General features: G+C 37.6%; 1 protein-coding gene across 8 annotated transcripts in view; it reads right to left on the reverse strand.

The window, feature by feature from the left end:
• The window catches only part of diaph2 (diaphanous-related formin 2), a 647336-nt gene that overhangs the window by 252729 nt on the left and 373659 nt on the right, over positions 1–20948 (reverse strand). For all 8 annotated transcript variants that reach the window (XM_057849926.1, XM_057849922.1, XM_057849923.1 and 5 more), the window contains one exon: positions 18630–18724. In XM_057849926.1, coding sequence (XP_057705909.1) covers positions 18630–18724 — 95 coding nt within the window. The remainder of the gene's footprint in view (positions 1–18629; positions 18725–20948) is intronic.

The raw sequence follows: 20948 nt of genomic DNA on the forward strand, positions 1-20948 counted from the left end.
TTTTTTTTTTTTTTAAATAAAACCCGGACCATCGGGAATGGTCCAGAAGCTCCCGATTAGTCACTCCGGGCCTGGTCCCGATCGATGAGACTGACTGATATGCAGCTAAAGGAAGCGTCTGGTTGAAGTTATTGCTGCCAAAGGGGGGAGCCACAAAATATAAAATGTGATGGTTCACTAGACCGAACAGACTGGATGAACAGGGGTCAGGGCTACATTTCTCACCAAAATGAACCCTATTAATTGATAGGCTAAATGATCAATGCAAAATACATCTGTATTGACTAAAACTAACTTTCATGTGTATTGGGTCAGGTGATACACCGTTCGATTCAAAGTTTTGTTTTCAAAAATTACTCAAGAAATATTTTGAAAACTTCCAGAATAAATGTCTGGACATTATTAGCAAATTTAAATTGCAATATTTGAACACATATTATATTAACATACACATGAAGTACAAACTTGCTAATCATCAATTAACTATCCATAAGGGGGGTAATCCTTAGTTCACTATATTTCTTACAGTTTAATTATGTTAACTGTAGAAAACATACAGGAGGATATTTCTCTCAATGCAGCTTCCTCCTCGAGTTTGAGAAATACACACATATTACTTTTTTATAACTCTGATGCAGGTCAGGCTTTCAGTAGCAAAATTAGTGGTGTGTTCCCAACCGACACAACATTGACGTCTTTTTAAATTACTTACAGTGGCTGCTGCTGGCGGGGGAAAAAAAAAAAAAAAAAAAAAAAAAAAAGAATAAATAAATAAATAAACTAAAACTTCTTCCCTTGCCTTCGAAGGGGGCGGAGGAGGCGACATATTGTAAATATGTGTTTGAGGGGAAAAAATGGACTGGCACATTCAGCAAGTGAAAAGGGGTCAATGTCAGTCTGAACATAATGAAAGTACTCTAATTTCCTAAATAATGGTCGGGTCAGTTCTATCCTTACAATATATGGACAAGACGATCTAAGTGACCTATATAACTGAAGCCATTATGCAATGCATTTTTTTGGTTGCTGAAAAGTTGGTGGGGACAATTTCAGCATCCTGAAAAGTTGGTAGTGTTATGTCCCTACCGTCCCTATGCAAACCTACACCTTTGATCAGATCACATTTGATAATGATTTTATGCAGAAATGTGAGAAATTCCAAAAGGTTCAGATACTTTTTCATACCTCCTTAGTCAAGTCAAAATATATAAAGCTATATTGAATTTTAACCTATTGACCACAACAGTAAACTTTTAACAGAACTCTTATTACAGCGTTATAGTAAAATATAAGCAGTTGCAAATAGCAAATAAGCAGGTTAACTGTGAAGTGTTTGATAAGGGAACAATACAACAGGTACACAGTTCGAGTATGTGACTAGCTGTGTTGTTAATAACAGTGTTATAGTCAAATGGCATTATTTTTCTCAGTAGTGAGTAATCTAATGAATTAATTTTCCAATCTTTGCAATGACGTTACAGTTACTGAGGATGTGAAGGGATGCTTAACTACAATTTGGTTGACTGAAGCGAGAGTTGCCTGATTTTGTCTTACACCGTCTGCCTGCCTGAAGAGAGCAGAGCGCGAGTGGGGAGCGGGGGGGGCGACGCAGTTGAAAATGTGATGATTGGCTAGGTGGGCAGATCATGCCCTAATTCACTGCACACTCTGGCAAACACAATAAGACAGTGATAATGCCGACGGGCCAGGTAATTTCAAAGGTAGCGTTCTCAAACTTTAAGTATATTTAATATTGTTACTTTTCAAAATATTTAAGCACTGTCTGATGATTGTGCAGTAGGCCTAACATGCAGTTTCAGACATTTGCACTAGGTAACGGTCAGTTTACATTTGTATTTTGTTACGTTTCTTACTCTTATAATGAAGTAACTAAGTAACTAACTCAACTTTGGAGAAAAGTCATTTGTATTGTATTGCATTGTAATTTAATCTAACTAATTACCTTTTCAAAGTAAAATTTCCAACATTAGTGACCAGTAGCTGGGAAAAAAAGCACACACTTTAAATCCATGACAGCGCAATACATCAGGTTAGAGAACTAATACTTCAGCCCAGTAAAAGCATGCATTAAAAAATATATGGCCAACTACTTTTTGAAGTGATAGTACATAAATGTTTCAGAAAAATATCCAGCTGAGATAGATTAATAAAAAGCAAACAATACACAGGGAGCTGAGCTTATCCCTAAAACCAAATTGGCCCACGTTCAATACAATCACAATATCATGCCTCCTAAATTATTCAGACTTTTTTCATTATATTGTCCAAACATGTTGCAAATTCAGGAGCTAAAACTGGCTCAAGAATTCAAGTACAAAGTTCAAAAGTCGAAGAAAATCAAAGAAAATTTCTAAAACAATCTAATTCAACCTACACATTTTGAAGATAATTATCTATGACACTTGAGGCAGCTGAGATGTTTTTACATGCCATGGTGTTTTCACATATTGAGTACAGTTTCACAGATTGGTTTCTCACAAATGAAACTACATCCTTATTTAAAAAAGCTATACAAACACTGGCCAGAAAGAACATTTTGTACCATCACTGTCATATTCTGGAACAATGGGTAAAAATCATATCAACCATGTAATGATTACTTGGACTTTTACTTATTGTTTTTACTAGAGTTCATCTTCATTATTCTGTATGATGTGCTTTTTACCCCCTCTCATTTTTTTCTTTGTTTCTGTGATCTGCCTAGCAACAGCAGATGGACAGCATATTGCTATAATTCGGCATGGTCTGTTTACATACATGAGTCCGGTGTATTTTTTATTACTTCACTGTCCCAACCAAACTAATATCTATTTATTATAAGATTATGAATTCAATGGTGGCCTTTCTCAGGTTGATTCATTTATCTAATATGGGCTGTCAGCATATCACCAGTTAAGAGGTGAGTGCACTACAACCGAGCAAAATTCCCAAGTGGCCATTGTGGTGGTAAGCACATGGTTTCAAGGAGTACAGGGTACAATGTCACAAGAGTGGTGGTAAATATATCTATGTACTTACAGCGTCTAAGCGACTTAATTGGGCCAGCCAAGAGTCATTCACATAAGAGACCAATGCACGCCTGTAACTGGTGGGCAATTTCTATGGAGTTCGTGTGCTTGTGGTGTTGTCATCTATTCTCATGGTAGATTGATTTGAACTGAAAAAATGGGGTGGACTAAAATTGTCTTCTAAATTAGTGAAGAGGACATATTGCAGTGTTTCATTTGTAAATTGTGTCTATAGATCCATATAACTAATTACACTAATTCCTGACTAACATGGCATTGCAAATTTACTTGGACCAACAGATAAATTTCTTCATTGGAGTTAAAAGATCTGAAATATTATCTTTTGGTCAACCTTCTAATTTAATGGGAAAAAAAAAATAAATAAATAAATAAATAAATAAAAACATGGCGCTGCCACCCTAATTTGAAATACTTCTTGACACTAGCACAGTAAGTGAAGATGTGAAAAACAAATAAAAATGGTTTCAACAATGGAGGAGGATCAAGAGTGTTATGAAAATCTATAACATTCACTGTCTTGTCAAACTTAATTACATCATTCCCAGAAGTAATAAGGAAATGATGAGAATGGCCAAGGATCCTTGAGATGCATTTCAGAGGCCTACTTAATCGATACGTCGTTTCTCAGAAAAACACATTCTTTATTAAGTTGCCTTGAATAAACCAGAGTCAGAACTATCTGACATCAAATGCGGATGGTGTTCTTCTCTCTGAACCTCTCTGAGGTGTCTATCATGAAGTATGGAGAGTGTGTGCTCGACAGATGTGATCTCTTCATTTTTAATATATTTAAGTTGGCATTTGGTGAGACAAAGACACACACTCATGAGGTCTTCTGTCAACACTTTGCAATGAAGAGCAAAATGGGACAGCCATCTCACTGACATGAGGCCACTGCAGGTTTCCTTCCCAACTCACGACAAATCACGGGAGGCTTCCATTTGCAATCAATGAACAGATAATGGAGCAAGAGGAAGACTTGGCAAGCATCCATTAGCATTATAGTCTGCTGGATTTCCACTAACACATTTCAAACATTTTGCGGTCTCTTCTTTTCACTTTTCATGCTTGAGGTGGAGTGCAATAAATATACAGGTTGAGGTCACCAAAAAGATCCAGCTCAAACAACAGAACAGGACTGGAACATGGCAAGCAAGATGGCATGTTTAAGTTAACATTGCTCACAAGGAATGTAAATGAACACACTATTTTAACGGGTCAACCCGATGTATAATGTATAATGTGCCAATGTATAACTTAATACCCGCCAATAACCAACACGTTAAGCAAATATATACAATTTGGCCAAAAACAAGAACAAACTGAAAATTTCATCAGTCATTTTCCCCATTCTGATTATCGTATTTTTTGGACTATAAGTCGCACCAGTCCAACAAAAAAAAAAAGTGTAAAAGAGAAAAAAAAAATAAATAAAATAAATAAAAAATTTAAAAAAAAAAAATTTTAAAAATAAAATCCAACACCAACAACATACATGCCATCTTGAAAGGCAAGCTGAAAAAGTGTAGATTATGCTAACATTAAATGATGCATAAACAACAAACTGAGTGTGTGCCCGGTATATTAACGTAACATAGCTATTAAGAGTTATTCCGATAACGATAGCATAAAGAAGATGCTAACAAGTTTACCAAACCGTCAGTGTAACACTAAATCATTAAATCTAATGAAGTCTTCATCCTCTGTGTCACTTTTAAAAAACTCCTCCAACACCGGAGGTAGAAGGTGTTAATGATTTCACACATAAGTCGCACCCCTGGGGCACACTATGAAAAAATATGTGATTTATAGTCCACAATATATGGTAGATGCTTAGACAAGCTAGAAAATAGCAAATTTGAGTGTATTTACTGGCTGAAAAAAGTTTTAATGTGCCACATGGGAGTTGTTGTTGTGGGGAATATTTTAGCTTGTCAAAACAACAAAAACAAATCAAGTTTGTTTACAAAAATTGTGACACAGGTGTGACATATTGTAGATAAAATTACATAAAATAAGAAAATTAGTTTCAGAAGACTGGTGGAGGGATAGAAGGGAATTATTTGTAAAGTTGGGCCTAAAAACACTTTTTACACATAGTGTGACATAAAATGTGACTCTCTGAAACATACATGAATATTTTTTTACGTGCACACCTAAACTCTAGTCAGGATGAGAATTAAGACAATCAATGATATATTCAACCCTAGTGTCAAATAAGTCATGATTCCTGCATGTGATGTTCTGAATATGATTTGTTAAGCAGTTAGAAGGGTGACACTTGCGGGATTCAATTATACAATAGAATAACTATTTACAGTGGTATTAAAAAAAAAAAAAAAAAAAAAAAAAAATCTTAATCTTTTGGAATTTCTCAAATTTCTGCATAAAATCACCATCAAATGTGATCTGATCTTTGTCAAAATCACACAGATGAAAAAAAAAAAAAAAAAAAAAAAAAAAAAAAAAAAAAAAAAAAAAAACTGTCTGCTTTAACTAAAACAGTCCAAACATTTACAAAGGTTGGTGATAAATTGAAGATTTAATATGAGAGCCTGTGTGATGTGTGAAGTGCTGTATGCCCTGATGATCAATGTATTATTTTTCTGACAAATAAACCCAAATACAGCCTTCAATTAGATTTGCCTTCTTCTACTATACAATACTTCTACTTCTTACAAAAGTAAATGTATTACATTTTATTTTCAGGTCTAAAAATGCAATAGCAAAATCAGAAATCACAAGCATCCAATAAAAATCATTTTGAAGGTGAGAGCAAAGTACCCTCTGTACCCTCTGTCCCACAATCGTGTGTTTTTGTCTTGTATCAATCAATGACAATGATCAATTAAGAGCACATTCAGAACTTTGGGTCATGGCCATCAATTGTAAAAGACATTAGATATGAAGGCTTGCTATTTTTGTAAATCCACTTGTATCTTTTCCCTTCCCAATAAGCATAATGTATTTAATGTGGTGTCGTTAAATTATCATTTGCAGTGTGAGACTTCTTCACGCAGCGCCAAAATAAACCCCAATTATACCCAAGGCAAACTCGATGTCTCCTCCTTCAGCACTAATCCAAAAGGCCCAATGCACAGCCATACTTATCGCCATGGCCCACATGTGCACTTGTATATCATGCAAATGATGCCCAGCGACATGCCAAGCTGGTGCAATCACCTGTTGTTACAAATGAGAACAAAGTCTGGCACTGGCCTTGCCACAGCCTGCAAGCCAATGGGCATCTACATTTAATGATGGGAGGACACTAGAGGGGAAGGGGACGGAGCCACGGGGGGCATGCATATGGATGAGCGACGTCTGGATGATTGACAAGAGAGATAAACAATAACAACATGCGAGACTGGTGCAACAGGCTCCCGTGAGACCCGGCAGGAAAGGTTGTTGCCATGGTGAAGGGAGGAAAGGTGAGGACGTAATATGACAAGCCTATGCTGACTTTACTGTCAGACAAGCAGCATGTTAGGACTGTGCAGTGTGCTATTTCCTCTCCTTATTTTATTGGTGTATTCTACTTTTGAGAAATGTATAATCTCACTAACTCAAGAGTGAATTAACTCAGACAAGCACGGATTAGTACAACTAAACTGGGAGGGATCGTTCTAAGACAGACTGTGATCAGCAGAAGGGCATTCTTCTGAAACTTAATATGAGATTTATGACAAGGGGTAAAAATGTCATGTTAATACATAATACTAAGAGGATTCTGTCAGTTGAATGCACTTTTCGGTGCTCGCAAAGGAAGTAAAACTGCAAATGCGCCCACAACTTTTATTTTTAATCTCCATCTGGCCTGAGTGGGTTGTTTTCACGTCTTATATGTAATTCATGTCAATGTCTACTAAATATTTTGCAGGCAGCATTGTGAGCCAGCTGTTGTCATTGGATTTTACTGTGATGTTTCCTTGGAGACACTAGGCAAGTTTAATTTAAAGTGGCACACATTTCCTCGTGCACTTGTCCAATTATCAACTCCAAACCAATAGTCAGACACACAGGATGGGACAGGATATGTAGCTGTACATAAAACAAAAAGATGATAAAAGGTCATTAAGAGTGAAAGCGGCAATTTCAGGGTGCTCACACTACCGTTGTCATGGTGAATCTGCAAAACGATGATCAAATTTGATGCCACGCTCAACCAACATTAGCTGGGGAAAGGGGGGAGGGTGGGCAGTTGTGTGGCCCATCTGTCCAGAATACCTGTTTCCAATTGACACTCATTTGGGCGTAGCACAAGTGCTGGATTTTACCTTCAATTCAATGTTGTGCTTCACTTTTCGAGATATGTTCAACCATCATGTTGTAATTAAGTAGGCAATCAGCCATGGCTCTCTATCACTCACCTTTGTTCCACATATGAAGGGGCTACCCTTACACTGTATTATTTGAATGAACACAATTCTTGTACTCCACTAATAAGTTTTCCACGTGTACTTCTGCAGTTTATCTTTTTGTAGGTTAACATTAAAGTTTCCCTTGTTCTTACAGTGAAACTTGCACACCTCGTGGTCATGTTATGTTCGACCGTCCAATGAAATGCTGGTTGAAATTCTATCTTAAAGGGATCCTCCTTTTTTAAGACAAATAATTCTTAAAAGATAAATGTTAGTATGAGTTATAATAATTTGATATTAAAACCCATCTTAATGTGTTTGTTTTAATAAAGTTTGTAAATTTTAAGTGATAGGTCGCCATTCTTGTTACGTCGCAGTGCGTGACATCACTGGTCCCGTTGCCGAAATTCCAGCGTGTCACTCGTTAGCTTTCCCAACATGTCGTCAGTTCTACCCTTCCTATTTGAACAAGATCTGAAAAGTGAAGAGCAGGACAGCACTGTCGGTCATTCACAAGACGAGCTTCAGGAAAAAATGTGTGCAGCAAATACCTGATAAGACAAAAGTTGGGCAAAACTGGTGATGCTAGAGTCCTGTTGGGAACTCCGGTTGGGAGCGAGAGTGTATGCTGTCCGATTTTATTAGCAGATATTCAAGGTAAGCATATTGCGTTTTCAAACTTATCCCAATAAAATTATGTAGATTGTTAGCATCCAGAGCTGCCGTGTGCTTTACAGTACTGGCCAAAGAGTACACCTTGTGTAACACATGTCTTTTACATTGTAAAGCGTGGTAGCTAGGATATGTGTATACAAGTACCAAAAAGGGAGACACTTCCACTTATGCACATTTATTCACAAAAAATAATATTTCTACCTTGATCACTCTTCACTCGGGAACTCAGCAATACGCAAACACGCTTCCCTGACGAACTCCAACATTGTTGTAAGGTCCACGTCAGAGTCACTGTCATCACCGTAGCGTGTCATAGTGCTTTAATTATTTAGTATGATTTGGGGAAAACTCCCATGAAGAACAATCAACAAAAAAGATAGCAATAGTAATCCAAATCCGCGTTTTTTACTCACTCGAAGATCCAGGAATTAGACCGATCCCATTGCAATGTCGCAGCCGCGATCAGGCCGTCGATTCCACAAAGTAAACTGATCCGAAAAGCCGCTGTGGGACCGACAAATCAAAAAACTGGACAGATCCGAAACCAATATAGCAGACGTGGTGGGACCATCGGATCCAGAAAATAGACGGATCCCTTACTTGACTGAAGATCCAGGAAAAATGTTCGGGCGCCAGTTGTAACACGTGGTGGGTAGGATACATGCACACAGGGACCAAAAAGAGGGAGAAGCTTCCACTTATGCACATTTATTCACTAAAAATAATAATTCCACCTTGACCACTCACTTCACTCCCCTTGTTTCCATTTGACTGGTAATTGCATCCAAAAGCAGCACATCGTGGCATTTTACTTTGCGAGTTTAGGCAGCAATAAGCAACTGTTGAACACACATTTGGAAAGATCCCAATTATGTCATCACTGCGAGCCCGCAAACCATGGCGCCAACTAACGGTCAGAATATGGACTAAATATTATAAAATATTGACATTGATTTAACATTTTATGTTTTTCTAACAACATATTTTAGTACAAGAGAACAATTGTGGTTTATTAGCGCCTACATGTATTTTAGTTAGAGGATCACTTTAATGCCTAGAAATGCATGCAAACAGACAACTGTGGCACAGGGACACAAATGGACTACATTGATGATGATGCACACACAAGGTCAGGATTGTGATGTAATTGAACTTTCAGTATCATCACATCTGAAGAAAACAAACTATTTGTACATAAATTAATCATTAGAGAAGCCCTTGAAGGTCAGGAAAAATTAGATTTAGTGTTTCGATGTAATCTACTTTAAATATTGAGCAGCATCTGTATCGGCGATACTCGTCCTGTAGACACTTGAATCAGATATGTGCCAAAAGATGCAGTATGACACACCATTAATCTCCACAACGCCTCTTTGTATGTGTGAGCATGCACCTCCCACAGAGAGCTAGTTGGCTTACAGAAGGAGAAAGAACAACACAGTGTGAATGAATGTTGATGACATGTAATTTATCCCCCATATACAGTATATATTTTAATCTCGATTGAGATTTATAGGCTATAAATCACAGGTAATGATTTATTCGGGTCTATTTTGTTTAAACATCACAAAAACATTTTAACAGGGTTTTCTATTGCTTTTAAATTATTACTGGCTGGATTAAACAAAATACAAATATGTTCATCTTAGGTCATCAATGAACGTTTTATTGATTTAAGTTATTGACTGAAGGAAAAACAAGAATCTTCTATGCTCTTCATTTTGCACACAGTTTTATGCTAATTAGTCTTTTTATAGCTGTGGAGATGTGTTAGTAATTAGCCTTTCCATTTTGAAAGGCGATGGGGTCATATAAAATGCATTGGCAAACATTAAACATTAAAGCCAACGGCCAAGTTTTATTCTAGTGGCATGATTGGTTCCCATACAAAGTCAATGTAATCATGCGTTGAAGGGCGACAAACGACCGGCTATGCGCATATAGTTGATTTTGACCAAATGGGCCCCCCCCCATTATGTCAGGCGATGAATGTTCACACCGCAAAAAGATGGCGTGGATAAATCTTTGTGCGGCTGACTTCAGCGACGACGAGAAAGCAGCCTTTTTATTTTATTTTTTCCCTCCCTCTTCTTCATTCACATGACTTCTGCTACCAGGACGCCAGCTGTCAGTAACTAGTAAATGCACCAGATACATAAAATGGCTTACACGGAAGTTCGACTTTTGGCGACGCAAGGTCTTTGTGAATACAAAACTGCTTTTGGCAATGAGTGTTGTAGTGCGACATATTAACTTGGTTGTGAAGGCAGCTTTAGAGGCCACTCAGATGATCTGTCAAACAAGACCCTGGAAAAATCATCAACTGACAAGAATTAGCTATCCAAAAACACACATGCAAGAAAACACACCGTGCTTAAACTTTTTGTGATGAGTCCCCTGTGTGTGCCTTGTCATAAACTTCAAAATGGACCAGGATGAAGTTAAATAATCGAAATCTCAAAGTGTTATTCTTTCTCTGCTTCTTTATCACGTGTTTACGTGTATGTCGACATAACTTTGAACTAATACTACCTTTAGATTGTGCACTGGCTCAGTCAAATAAGCACATACTGCCAGACAGACAGATTCACAGGTGGCTCATTAAGAAGCAAGCAGTTTCCACGCCCGCTAACTCCCCCCTCTATCACCGCCGCGAACACAGAGCAGGGCTCCGTATCACTGCTGGGGTCTGCAGGTGGCGTCTGAAAGCATCCCTCCTGTTCTTCCCGTCCAGTCCTCTCACTCTGGCCCTGCTATGTGTGCTCCTCCAGACTTAAACTTGGATCACCTATCACAACCCATTCTGAATACGTACCCTAGACGGCCGTTTGGCAAATCATTAAGGAGCTTTAATTTAAAAAAAAAAAATTCAATTCAAAAATTTCAAAATTAAATTATTAAATAATTATAATGATAATAGTACATTTAAAAAAATTAATTAATTAATTAATAATAATAATTAAATACATAATTTAAAAAATATTAAATAATTTAATTAAAAAATTCAAATTTCTTTTTTTTTTTTTTTTTTTTTTTCCCACCCACACCTGACATCCTGGCAACACCACTGTTGGGAATGCAATGTCCCAGGTTTTAAGATAAATGTGACTTGGATGTAATAAAAAAGTAGGAATCAAACCTCCGTTTTTGGGTTTGTTTTCAACAGACTGATCGTGACTCAAACCGGGAACATTATGGAAAGGGCAGAAATCATGTAATTTGTGAACTTTAGAGAGGAATAGTACCTAACCAAAACATTAAATTGAGTTGTCAGTCTCAATAGACACTATCAACACTTCAATTCCATTTGGATTGCAGATCAGGCTGAGGGCCTCTGCACAGCAAGCAATGCGGCTAAACGAGACTGAACTGGAAAATCACAAACAAATTACAGTCTACAACTCACACCCGTACCAAGTTGCTGCAATTAAAAAACTGCAACCCTTGGAGTGATAGTGAACAAAAAAGTTGGTACTACAGTATACAATAAATTTGTGTGCATGAGTTCTGCGTGGGTTTCCTCCGGTAACTCCGGTTTCCTCCCACATCCCAAAAACATGCATGGTAGGCTGATTGAACACTCTAAATTGTCCGTAGGTATGAGTGTGTGCGTGAATGGTTGTATGTCTCCTTGTGCCCTGCGATTGGCTGGCAACCAGTTCAGGGTGTCCCCTGCCTACTGCCTGTAGTTAGCAGGGATAGGCTCCAGCACCTCCGCGACCCTCGTGAGGAAAAGTGGCATGGAAAATGAATGAATGAGTTCTACCGAAACAAAAACTAACAATGTATCACATGAACCTTACTAATGTGCATATCTATCATGAAAAAGCCATTTTCATCACAACTTCCTCAAAAAATTTATCTGAGTGTGTAAATCCCCCTGCTTTAATAATATTGAATAGTGCCATTATTGGGTTTCTCTAAAAAGGATTGGTAAAAGTTTTCCTTTTTTTTTTTTTTTCCTTCTTCTTCAGGGCAAAACAGCAGGAGGAGAGGGATATGCAAAAACAGTCCAGAAAATAAGGAAATGACAGCAAGGGCATGGACCTGGTCAAGGCATGAATAAAAACAAGGGGAAAGGTACAGTAGATCATGCAAAGCAAGCAGGTCCCTGAAATACAAACCCCAACGCTGTAGGATTTTTATCCTACCAATGTATAGTTTCAGACCATCCAAATGATATCTTCTTTCCTACTTTTACATCACACTGTCGGATATGGTGTTATATATGCAAGCAATGTATTTGATGGAGCTGACCTGATGCACAAAGGTGACCCCCTGTCCGGATAGATGGTGGATCTTGTCGACAAATGAGATATGAGGGGTGTGCGAGACTTAACACAAATATCTGCCGGCTGCCCATGTGAACGAACCTTTCGCACATTTATCACTTGGATGATAAATGACACAATTTGGCCACGGACACCAGAGGCAGAGGGCATAATTGACACATTCTTTCCATTTGCATGTCATGTAAATATGTTTGTACGCAGAATGGACGGGGAAGGGGGTGATGAGGTGGTGGTGTGGGGCGGGAGGGGCATATGTGGATTTGCAAAGATTCAAATGGAGTCTGGATGAATGGCTAGCGCCCGAGAGTCTGTCTGGCAGCATTCAGGCACGGGTACATCATCTCGGAAGCATTGATGGGCCTTAATGCAGAATAAGGAGAGCCAATCAACTCCTATCTATCCATTCTGCCAGGGTGACACATTGTGGGGGTACTTCAAGGCCAATGCACTGCCACATTCTGCTGACAAATCATTACATTAGACATGTCGCCAGAGAAGGAGGATAATAAGATTGAGTTAGAGTTTTAGATGCATTATGAACACTCCTTGCTTCCTTGATTCCTTCCATTTTGGCTATTCCTTCTATTAATCAGTTTCTCAGCTTGCTTGTCAGGGAGCTGATAGCAGGTACTCGAGTGGCAATTTTATAACAAGCAAGAGTTTTGAATTGAACTCAGAAGGGTAATGATTTACTTTGTCAGGTTTTACCAGATGATGAAGTGGTGAATAATTATTTTTGCTCGCAGTTATTGAGTGTACCCAGTTTTTTTTTTTTTTTTTTTTCTTCTTCTATATTATTACTTTGATTACTATGATTTTTATATGTGAATCTACTGGCAACCAGTTCAGAGTGTATTCCACTTCATACCCATAATCAGCTCGATAAGCTTCAGCGCCCCTGCGACCCTTCTGATAAGTGGCTGAGAAAATTAATGAAAGATATGAAAATATATATCCATATTTTTCAGATCATGAAGCTCACTTCAAGTTATTTTTTTCCCACATTGCGAAAATGCATCTTATAGTTCGTGTGCCTTACACATAGATTCTGGTTGTGCTTTATGACCTTATTTTTCGTCAACAAAGACGATATCGAAAATACTTCGTTGACGAACAATTTCCTCATGACTATGATGTGACGACGACTAGCTAAAAACGTGGCTTGTGAGACTAGAAAATAACAAGACATAAGCCAGTTTTCGTCTAACAAGACGAGTACGATATATGATGATGATGATGATGACGTATGACATCGTCATATGTTCACAATGTGTGACATTTTCATATTAAACTTTGAAGTACATCCGCTTGCATCGTGACAGTGTTTGGGTCGTGTCATTCATGTGAGATGTGCTGTGCCTCTCCTTCCTCACAGGAGTTTAGGATGTGTCTCAAGCTAGGCTACACTCAATCTTATTTGTTTGTTACAATGTTGCTTTAGCCTTTAAAGATCTGTGCTGAGTTGTCATCAGACGCTAAATGTAATCCTAGCATTAGCATAGCATTAGCTTCAGAATGGCGAGCATCCACCTAAAACACTCCAGTCTAAAGCAGTGCCACTTGGCCTTTCTGGCCAGTAAGTCTAGAGCAGTGTTTCTTAACCGTTCGAGCGAACCCCCTGGGTAACCCCCTCAGGGGTTAAGTGAAAGTTAAGAAGGGGAGAGCCCTATTTTTTACGCTGGCTAAATCTAGGCAAAGTGGCGTTTTTAGGCCATGTTTTGGACTGGTTTGCCCTAAATTTACAGGCTTTAATTCTTATAATTGCTAGGCCGCTATGTAATGGGAGGAGAAATCTGTTTGCTCAGTGGATGGTTGACTGGCATTTGGTATCAGGAAATATAAAAGACCAACAGACAGAGTGAACGACGTAGATAATAAAAAATAATAAATAAATAAATAAAATGTCATGCAAGGATTTGACTAGGGTTGAGCATAATTTGAATTTGAACAGTTCCGATTCCACGTTTCGATTCCGGTTCCAAACGATTCTCAATTCCGATTCTTTTAATCAGCAGGGTCAAAAAACTGCATAGCTTATAATATTAATTCCTTAATTCTCAAAGGGCTATTTCTAACATGTATATAAATGTCAGTCTTTGAACTTGAATATGATGAAGTTACTTTCCACAAGAGTGCACTTTCACAAATATGTTTATTTTTCAAAAGCTCACGGAGAAAACATTTACACATGTTCTTTTACCTATGTTTTAGAGTGTCTTATGCTGCAGGCATTTATTGTATTGCATTGTTTGTTTTAGATGGTATTAGTTAATTAAGGGCTGACATCTTGTCACTATTGTAACTCCGGACTCTACAGTTCTTGTTTGGTTTTGCTATGTGCGCTTGGCTTCCCCTAATGGCGACTTACTGGAATGAGCAGCAGGCAAAAAAAAACATTAACATTAGTTGGAAAATAATTCTTGAGGTGTACAGACGCTAAACACTGCCTCTGCACTACACATAGTTAGGAACTCTTGATAAAACAAAATCTATAAGTTTGTACGTTTTAACAGAGGGTCTGATATCATTTCGGTGTGTTTATTCTGTTACTTTGTTGTTGATATGTGAAGTGAAGCAACACGTTTTAGTGCTAAGCCAAATTAGCCACTTCATTTGATTTGCTCATAACGGAGCTCGACTTCATGTGGCTTCTTCTTCATGGTGTTCTGCAGCTATTTTTGCCGGTCGACGGTCAGGGCATCGAAACTTGGAATGGAAATTTAAAAATTTCAAACGGTTCTGGGAGAACCGGAGTGTTAGTCCCGGATCCCATCGATGCTCGATGCTGGATGCCCAACCGTAGATGTGATATATGACAAAATAAGAATGTGGACATGAAAAAAATAAAATAAATAAACTATGTGAAATGAAATGTTTCATTTCATCTACCAACGTAAAAATCTACAACAAAAGGCAAAATTGTTTGTGGTAAAATTTAAATCTGGCAGAAATTTGAACAGGAATTCACTTAGATGTACGCTTGCTAAGGTTTTGAATTTGTAAAAAAAAAAAAAAAAAATGTCTCTAATATGAAATTCCAATGGGTTCGGTGAATGCACCCGTGAAATTTGTGGGGTTTGTTACCTTTAGTAAGGTTAAGAAACACTGGTCTAGAGGATATTAAACGCTCGGACTTTTTTTTTTTTTTTTTTTTTTTTTTTATACATACAGTTTGTGGCTTCTAGGTAGGTCAAATTGGGAAAAAAAAGAGAACTGTTTTTCCTGCTGAGTGTTTAATATCATCACAAAGTAAGCCTTGTCCTTGTATACGCAACAATATGTGTGTCTGTATGTTCATTCAACATTTTTGAAATTGTTGTTGTTTATTTCTGGACTAAAACTTAATTTGAATTATACAGACGAGAACATTTTGAGTAACTGTCAACTAAAACTAGGCAAAGATGAAAACATTTTGAAATTACTAAAATATGACAAAGACGAAAAAGTATTTTTGTCCAAAAGACTAAGACTAAAACAAAAATTAAAATGGCTGCCAAAAACAACACTGCCTTCAACCTATATTCTTTTAGATAAATAATCACGATATTATACTGCTAAAGTTAACTGCTTAAGACACACAATCATTTATAAAACCCAGTAATAAAACAATAAATACATTCATGGAGAAAACAAAAATTAAAATATTAAACAATAAATATTACATGACAAATGCAGTACATATTTGTTCAATGATGGTATGCCACATACCGTAATTTCCTGAATATAAGGCGCACCCATGTATAATGCGCACCCCAAATTTACTTGTAAAATCTAGGGGAAATTATTGTACCCGTTTATAACGTGCACCCTAATTTTAGCACCAATAAATAGAAGAATGAAAGAAAACAGAGCTCGTGTACAAATACAGAAATGTAATTTTACTGACTGGTGAAACAAAGCATAAGCATAGCATATTGGTAGTTCAAAACATTACCATAAACTGACAATATTTACTGTAATAATATGATTTGACAACTTCTCCAACTTACCAGAATCTAAGAGAAAGCAAAACAGATGTGACTTTTCTTTTAAAGGCTGCTGTATAACTTGCTCGTTTCATCATGATGAATTAATGTTTCTTCCATGGATTGATACGGTAAAATGAAAGTGAGAATGTAAGTTGGAAATCCGAGAGAGCTCATTGCTGTCGACACGACAGTAACACGCCAACAAGCTGTTTGGGAGGCATGCACGGAGAAAACCTTTCCTCACTCACAATCATAAACGCAAACGTCTGGAGTTCGCCAAGCGGTATTGGGGCTTCAACTGGGACTGTGTGCTTTGGTCAGATGAGACCAAGATTGAGCTTTTTGGCAACAAACACTCTAAGTGGGTCTGGCGTGCCACGAAAGATGCGCATGCTGAAAAGCACCTCATACCAACTGTGAAGTATGAGGGTGGGTCAGTGATGCTGTGGGGCCGTTTCGCTTCCAAAGGCCCTGGGAACCTTGTTAGGGTGCATGGCATCATGAATGCTTTGAAATAATGTACCAGGACATTTTAAATAAAAATCTGTTGCCCTCTGCCCGAAAGCTCAAGATGGGTCGTCACTGGGTCTTTCAGCAAGACAATGACCCTAAACATATGGCCACATCTACACAGAAATGGTTCACCAGACACAAAATCAAGCTCCTCCCATGGCCATCTCAGTCCCCAGACCTCAACCCCATTGAAAACCTGTGGGGTGAGCAGAAGAGGAGAGTACAGAGGAGAGGACCCTGAGACAGTCAGGAAATTAGAATATTGTGTATTCTAATTTCCTGAGACAGTCCTGTATATATACACAGGACTGTCTCAAAAAATTAGAATATTGTGTATTGTAATTTCCTGAGACAGTCCAGTATTATATTATATATATATATATATATATATATATACACATTTGGGGGGAAAAAAGTGTGCGTTATATTCGGGAAATTACGGTAGTCTGAAAGTGTTAATTTTAAAACTACAATAAAAAGTAGGATAATGGTGGCTGCTTAAAATAAGGAATCCCCTTGAAATGAATGGGCAAGAGGCATGGTAAACAGGGCCATAAAGATGGAGGGGGGTGGGGGGGGGTGAACGGGCAGGCGCAGCAGAAGTGGGGAAAAGACTAACATCGAAATTGCCTTTCACCTTTACAAAGCTGTCTCACAGCGTTCAATCTTTATTTTCTGCTCTATTACCTGCATATTAAAGGTTATCAGAACTCAACATGAATACCCAGTAGGTGTCCTCTGTGGGTGAGCACAAATTAGGCCTACTGACAGTCTGAAGTCCACAATGATACATATATTTTACCTCATATGCACCCATCTGTTTTCAGGTTGGATATGCCAAAAACAGCAAAGAGAGAGCAAAATGAAGTAGCCTTCAGTGAGCTCATCAATCATGCTTTAAGACAAAAGCCTAGTGGAAAAGAGGGTGGAGTTTTGGAGGTTTCGCCAAGCCCTGTCCTTCATCATCTATTATCAGGCGATGAATGTGGGGTCTCCACGGTCCACCGGACAATGAGATGACCAGCTTATGCCAAACGCATATAATAGCACATTTTAAATGCGGTCAGCCATCTCGTGGAGGCCATTCCCCACGTATTTTCACTCTCAGGGGTTTCATCTTTAGGGACTAACTTTAGGGACTAAGTGTGCATGTCTCATAATTTCCAAATAACGTTCCTGCGTACAACATTGATTTGGGGGGTATTTTGACAGTGGCATGATTACGTTACACAACATATATTACTATATACATAATATGTACATTATATCTATATTTTTAGATTTGCTGAACTTTGCATGTTTTCAAGAGACAGTCCTATCCCGTACAAATAAGCCACTGCTCACTCCACACACTTTACGGTAAGGTCAAAAGCTTCTGATAACTGTGAAAGGGACATAGCTTGGGGATTACTTTTCAGAAGCAGTAGTACCCAAGAGTAAAAAAAAAAAAAAAAAAAAAAAAAAAAAAACAAGGAGTGGTCACAAAGTAAAATCATTGGAAATGCAGAAAACACACAGTCCAAAACAAATGTAACATCACAACTGTGAAAAGTTATAAAGAGCTAGCTGGGCAATATGTTTTCGCTAAAATCTGACGAAACATACATTTTTTTGTGCAAGTTTACTTTAACAGTGACAGAGCAATTTACAAAATTCAAAGGTCAGTTTTCCATGACATGTTGCCCTTTATGGAGCCATAATAAAGCGGGACAATGAACCGTCTATATATGTGTGGGTGAACGCACACAATATACCAAATGTCTGTCTTACCTGAATGAGTGATTCACTCAGTCGTTCCTCGTCAACCTGAAGTACAATGTCTCGGATCTCCTCATAAGGCAGCCGGAAAGAGCCCAAGAAAATTGCTGTTGGATGGGGAGAAAGAAAAGAAAAAAATGCAATGTGATTTCCTTTTTGTCCGGTTGACATGTATTATGTTCTAAAACCAAAAATGGAAAAAAAAAATGGGCTTGAGTGTAATTTTTGAAACATATACAGTACATATACATACATTGAAAAGACTGGAATTATGAGAGGGAAAAAAAGGACTAAACTAATTCCATTGGTAGTGACAAACTAAAGTCATTGTGTATTACAAATGAATCAAATAATAATGTTGCCCTGAAAAGCTGGAGGTCAGGCCTGTTATTGGGATATGGAAATACATAGGCAATGGGTATAGCATATTTTCCTCAGTAGAAGGAAAAGACTGGGTGTATTGCCCATTTGACTAAATACACACAATACCAGAAACAATATCTAAAATATTACCGCCTTGTGTCATGTTAGATCTGTTTGAGGAAACCCACATAATCCAAAGACCTGACATTGGCATATGCATGGCTGAGGTTTAGTTAGTGTTCAAAATGAGTGCACAGCATCCGCTAAACAATTCAATATTAAAAATATTTACAGAATGGAAAAACAATAATTGGATAGCTGCTGAAAAGTGGTGACTGAGCCTGTAAAGTGTTATGATGCAGTGGATCCTCCTGACACGAGCACCAAACCTTACATGTTTTTTACAATACGAGCATCGTCACGAGATAATTTTTTATGTAAGCAAATGTTCACCATCATTTTTAATATTCTTAGTAAAATATCCCTAAAAAATGTTGTGTCTGCAAATCGAAACAGCAAAAAAAACTTTTTTTTTTTTTTTTTTTTTTTTTTTTTTGTTTGTTTGTTTTTTTTGAATACTTAAATATTGCCTCATCATTACTGTACATCCCAATCGTAAATGAAATAGTCACATTATTACATCAATTTACTCAAAAAATAAATATAAGATAGGAGACATATATGTTAATTACTTATGGGCTATAATGTAGAAGGTTTGTAGATGAATGTTTGAAATGTATAAGTTTTTTTAAAACTAAAAATAAAAGCAAAAAAAAAAAAAAAAAAAAAAATGTCAGCTGGTTTTAAAAAAATGTGGTGTATTTGAAGTATTTTATGTGTGTACCATCTAAATTTAATTGGTGGCTTCACTTTGAAAATTTGAAAACAATATGAAAAATAGCTTTCTACGGTTAAGTAAAGAAACACCTCAGCTGATCATGTGTGGAAATACAAAACACAGTAGGTGTTACTGTTTTCCCTCTTCAGATGGGATTCCTACAGTGAGTGTGAGCGATTCATGTGATTCCAGGTGGAACTTACATATGCTTCTTCATGGGTAATGCCTCTTAAAACACCATTTTGTCCATCTGCGTATGTGCTATAATTTTCCTTGTAGTGGTAGGTACAACACATTGTCTAGCCAAATTTTACCCTGGTGGCTTTGACAACAGCGATATTAATTATGGCATGTTCAGTACTGCAATCACGGCCACCTCAACTTGAACACAGTGTCCTTAAACATTTGACTAGTAGTTTCAGAATGCTCTAATAATAGAGAAACCCACGTTAAGATGAAAACATTTTAATTTCAGATTGCATTTCTTAAATGCCAAATGTCACTGGGGGAATTAAAACCTCTTGCTGCTTGACGATTTAAAGGGCAGCTGAAGAGCATTTTGGATTTCGGCGTAGTTTTTTTGCACTCTGTTAATAGTCCCTTTCAAAACCTGGAAGTGTGACGTAAAATCCTGAACGCAACAGAAGACTATTCACAGCGAGCATAGCAGCAGCCATGATATCAGCGATATTTCCAGCGAAAGTAACCATTCAGGATCACTCTTTCGTGACGCTAATAAAATGGCAAAGGCTCACAGGAAAGATTATCTACAATTAATCCCTATATGTTTAAACCTGAGCCGTCAGATGACAACAATTTACTTGGCACAGCAGAGGTTGGTGATGACGCCGGTGTGCAGCTCGACACTTCACGAAAGGAATCATGATTTCTCTCTGAACCTTTTCGCAGTCAGTCTGTGATGTTATTATCAGTGCTGATAATTGCAAAAACAGACCAATAGTTACAGTATATAGACCTAGTAATAAATGTATTAATTTGACATGAATAGAAAACCTGTCCGCTACCACTATGCTATGACAAGCAAGCAAAAAACAGGTCGCAATCAAGTAATTAATGTATCAAATTGTCATTAAGGGTCTACTTATGGCTTTGAAAAATCAAGGTTGTAT

Source organism: Corythoichthys intestinalis, chromosome 11 (assembly GCF_030265065.1).
Source record: "Corythoichthys intestinalis isolate RoL2023-P3 chromosome 11, ASM3026506v1, whole genome shotgun sequence".
In the NCBI taxonomy this organism is placed as follows: Eukaryota; Metazoa; Chordata; class Actinopteri; order Syngnathiformes; family Syngnathidae; genus Corythoichthys; species Corythoichthys intestinalis.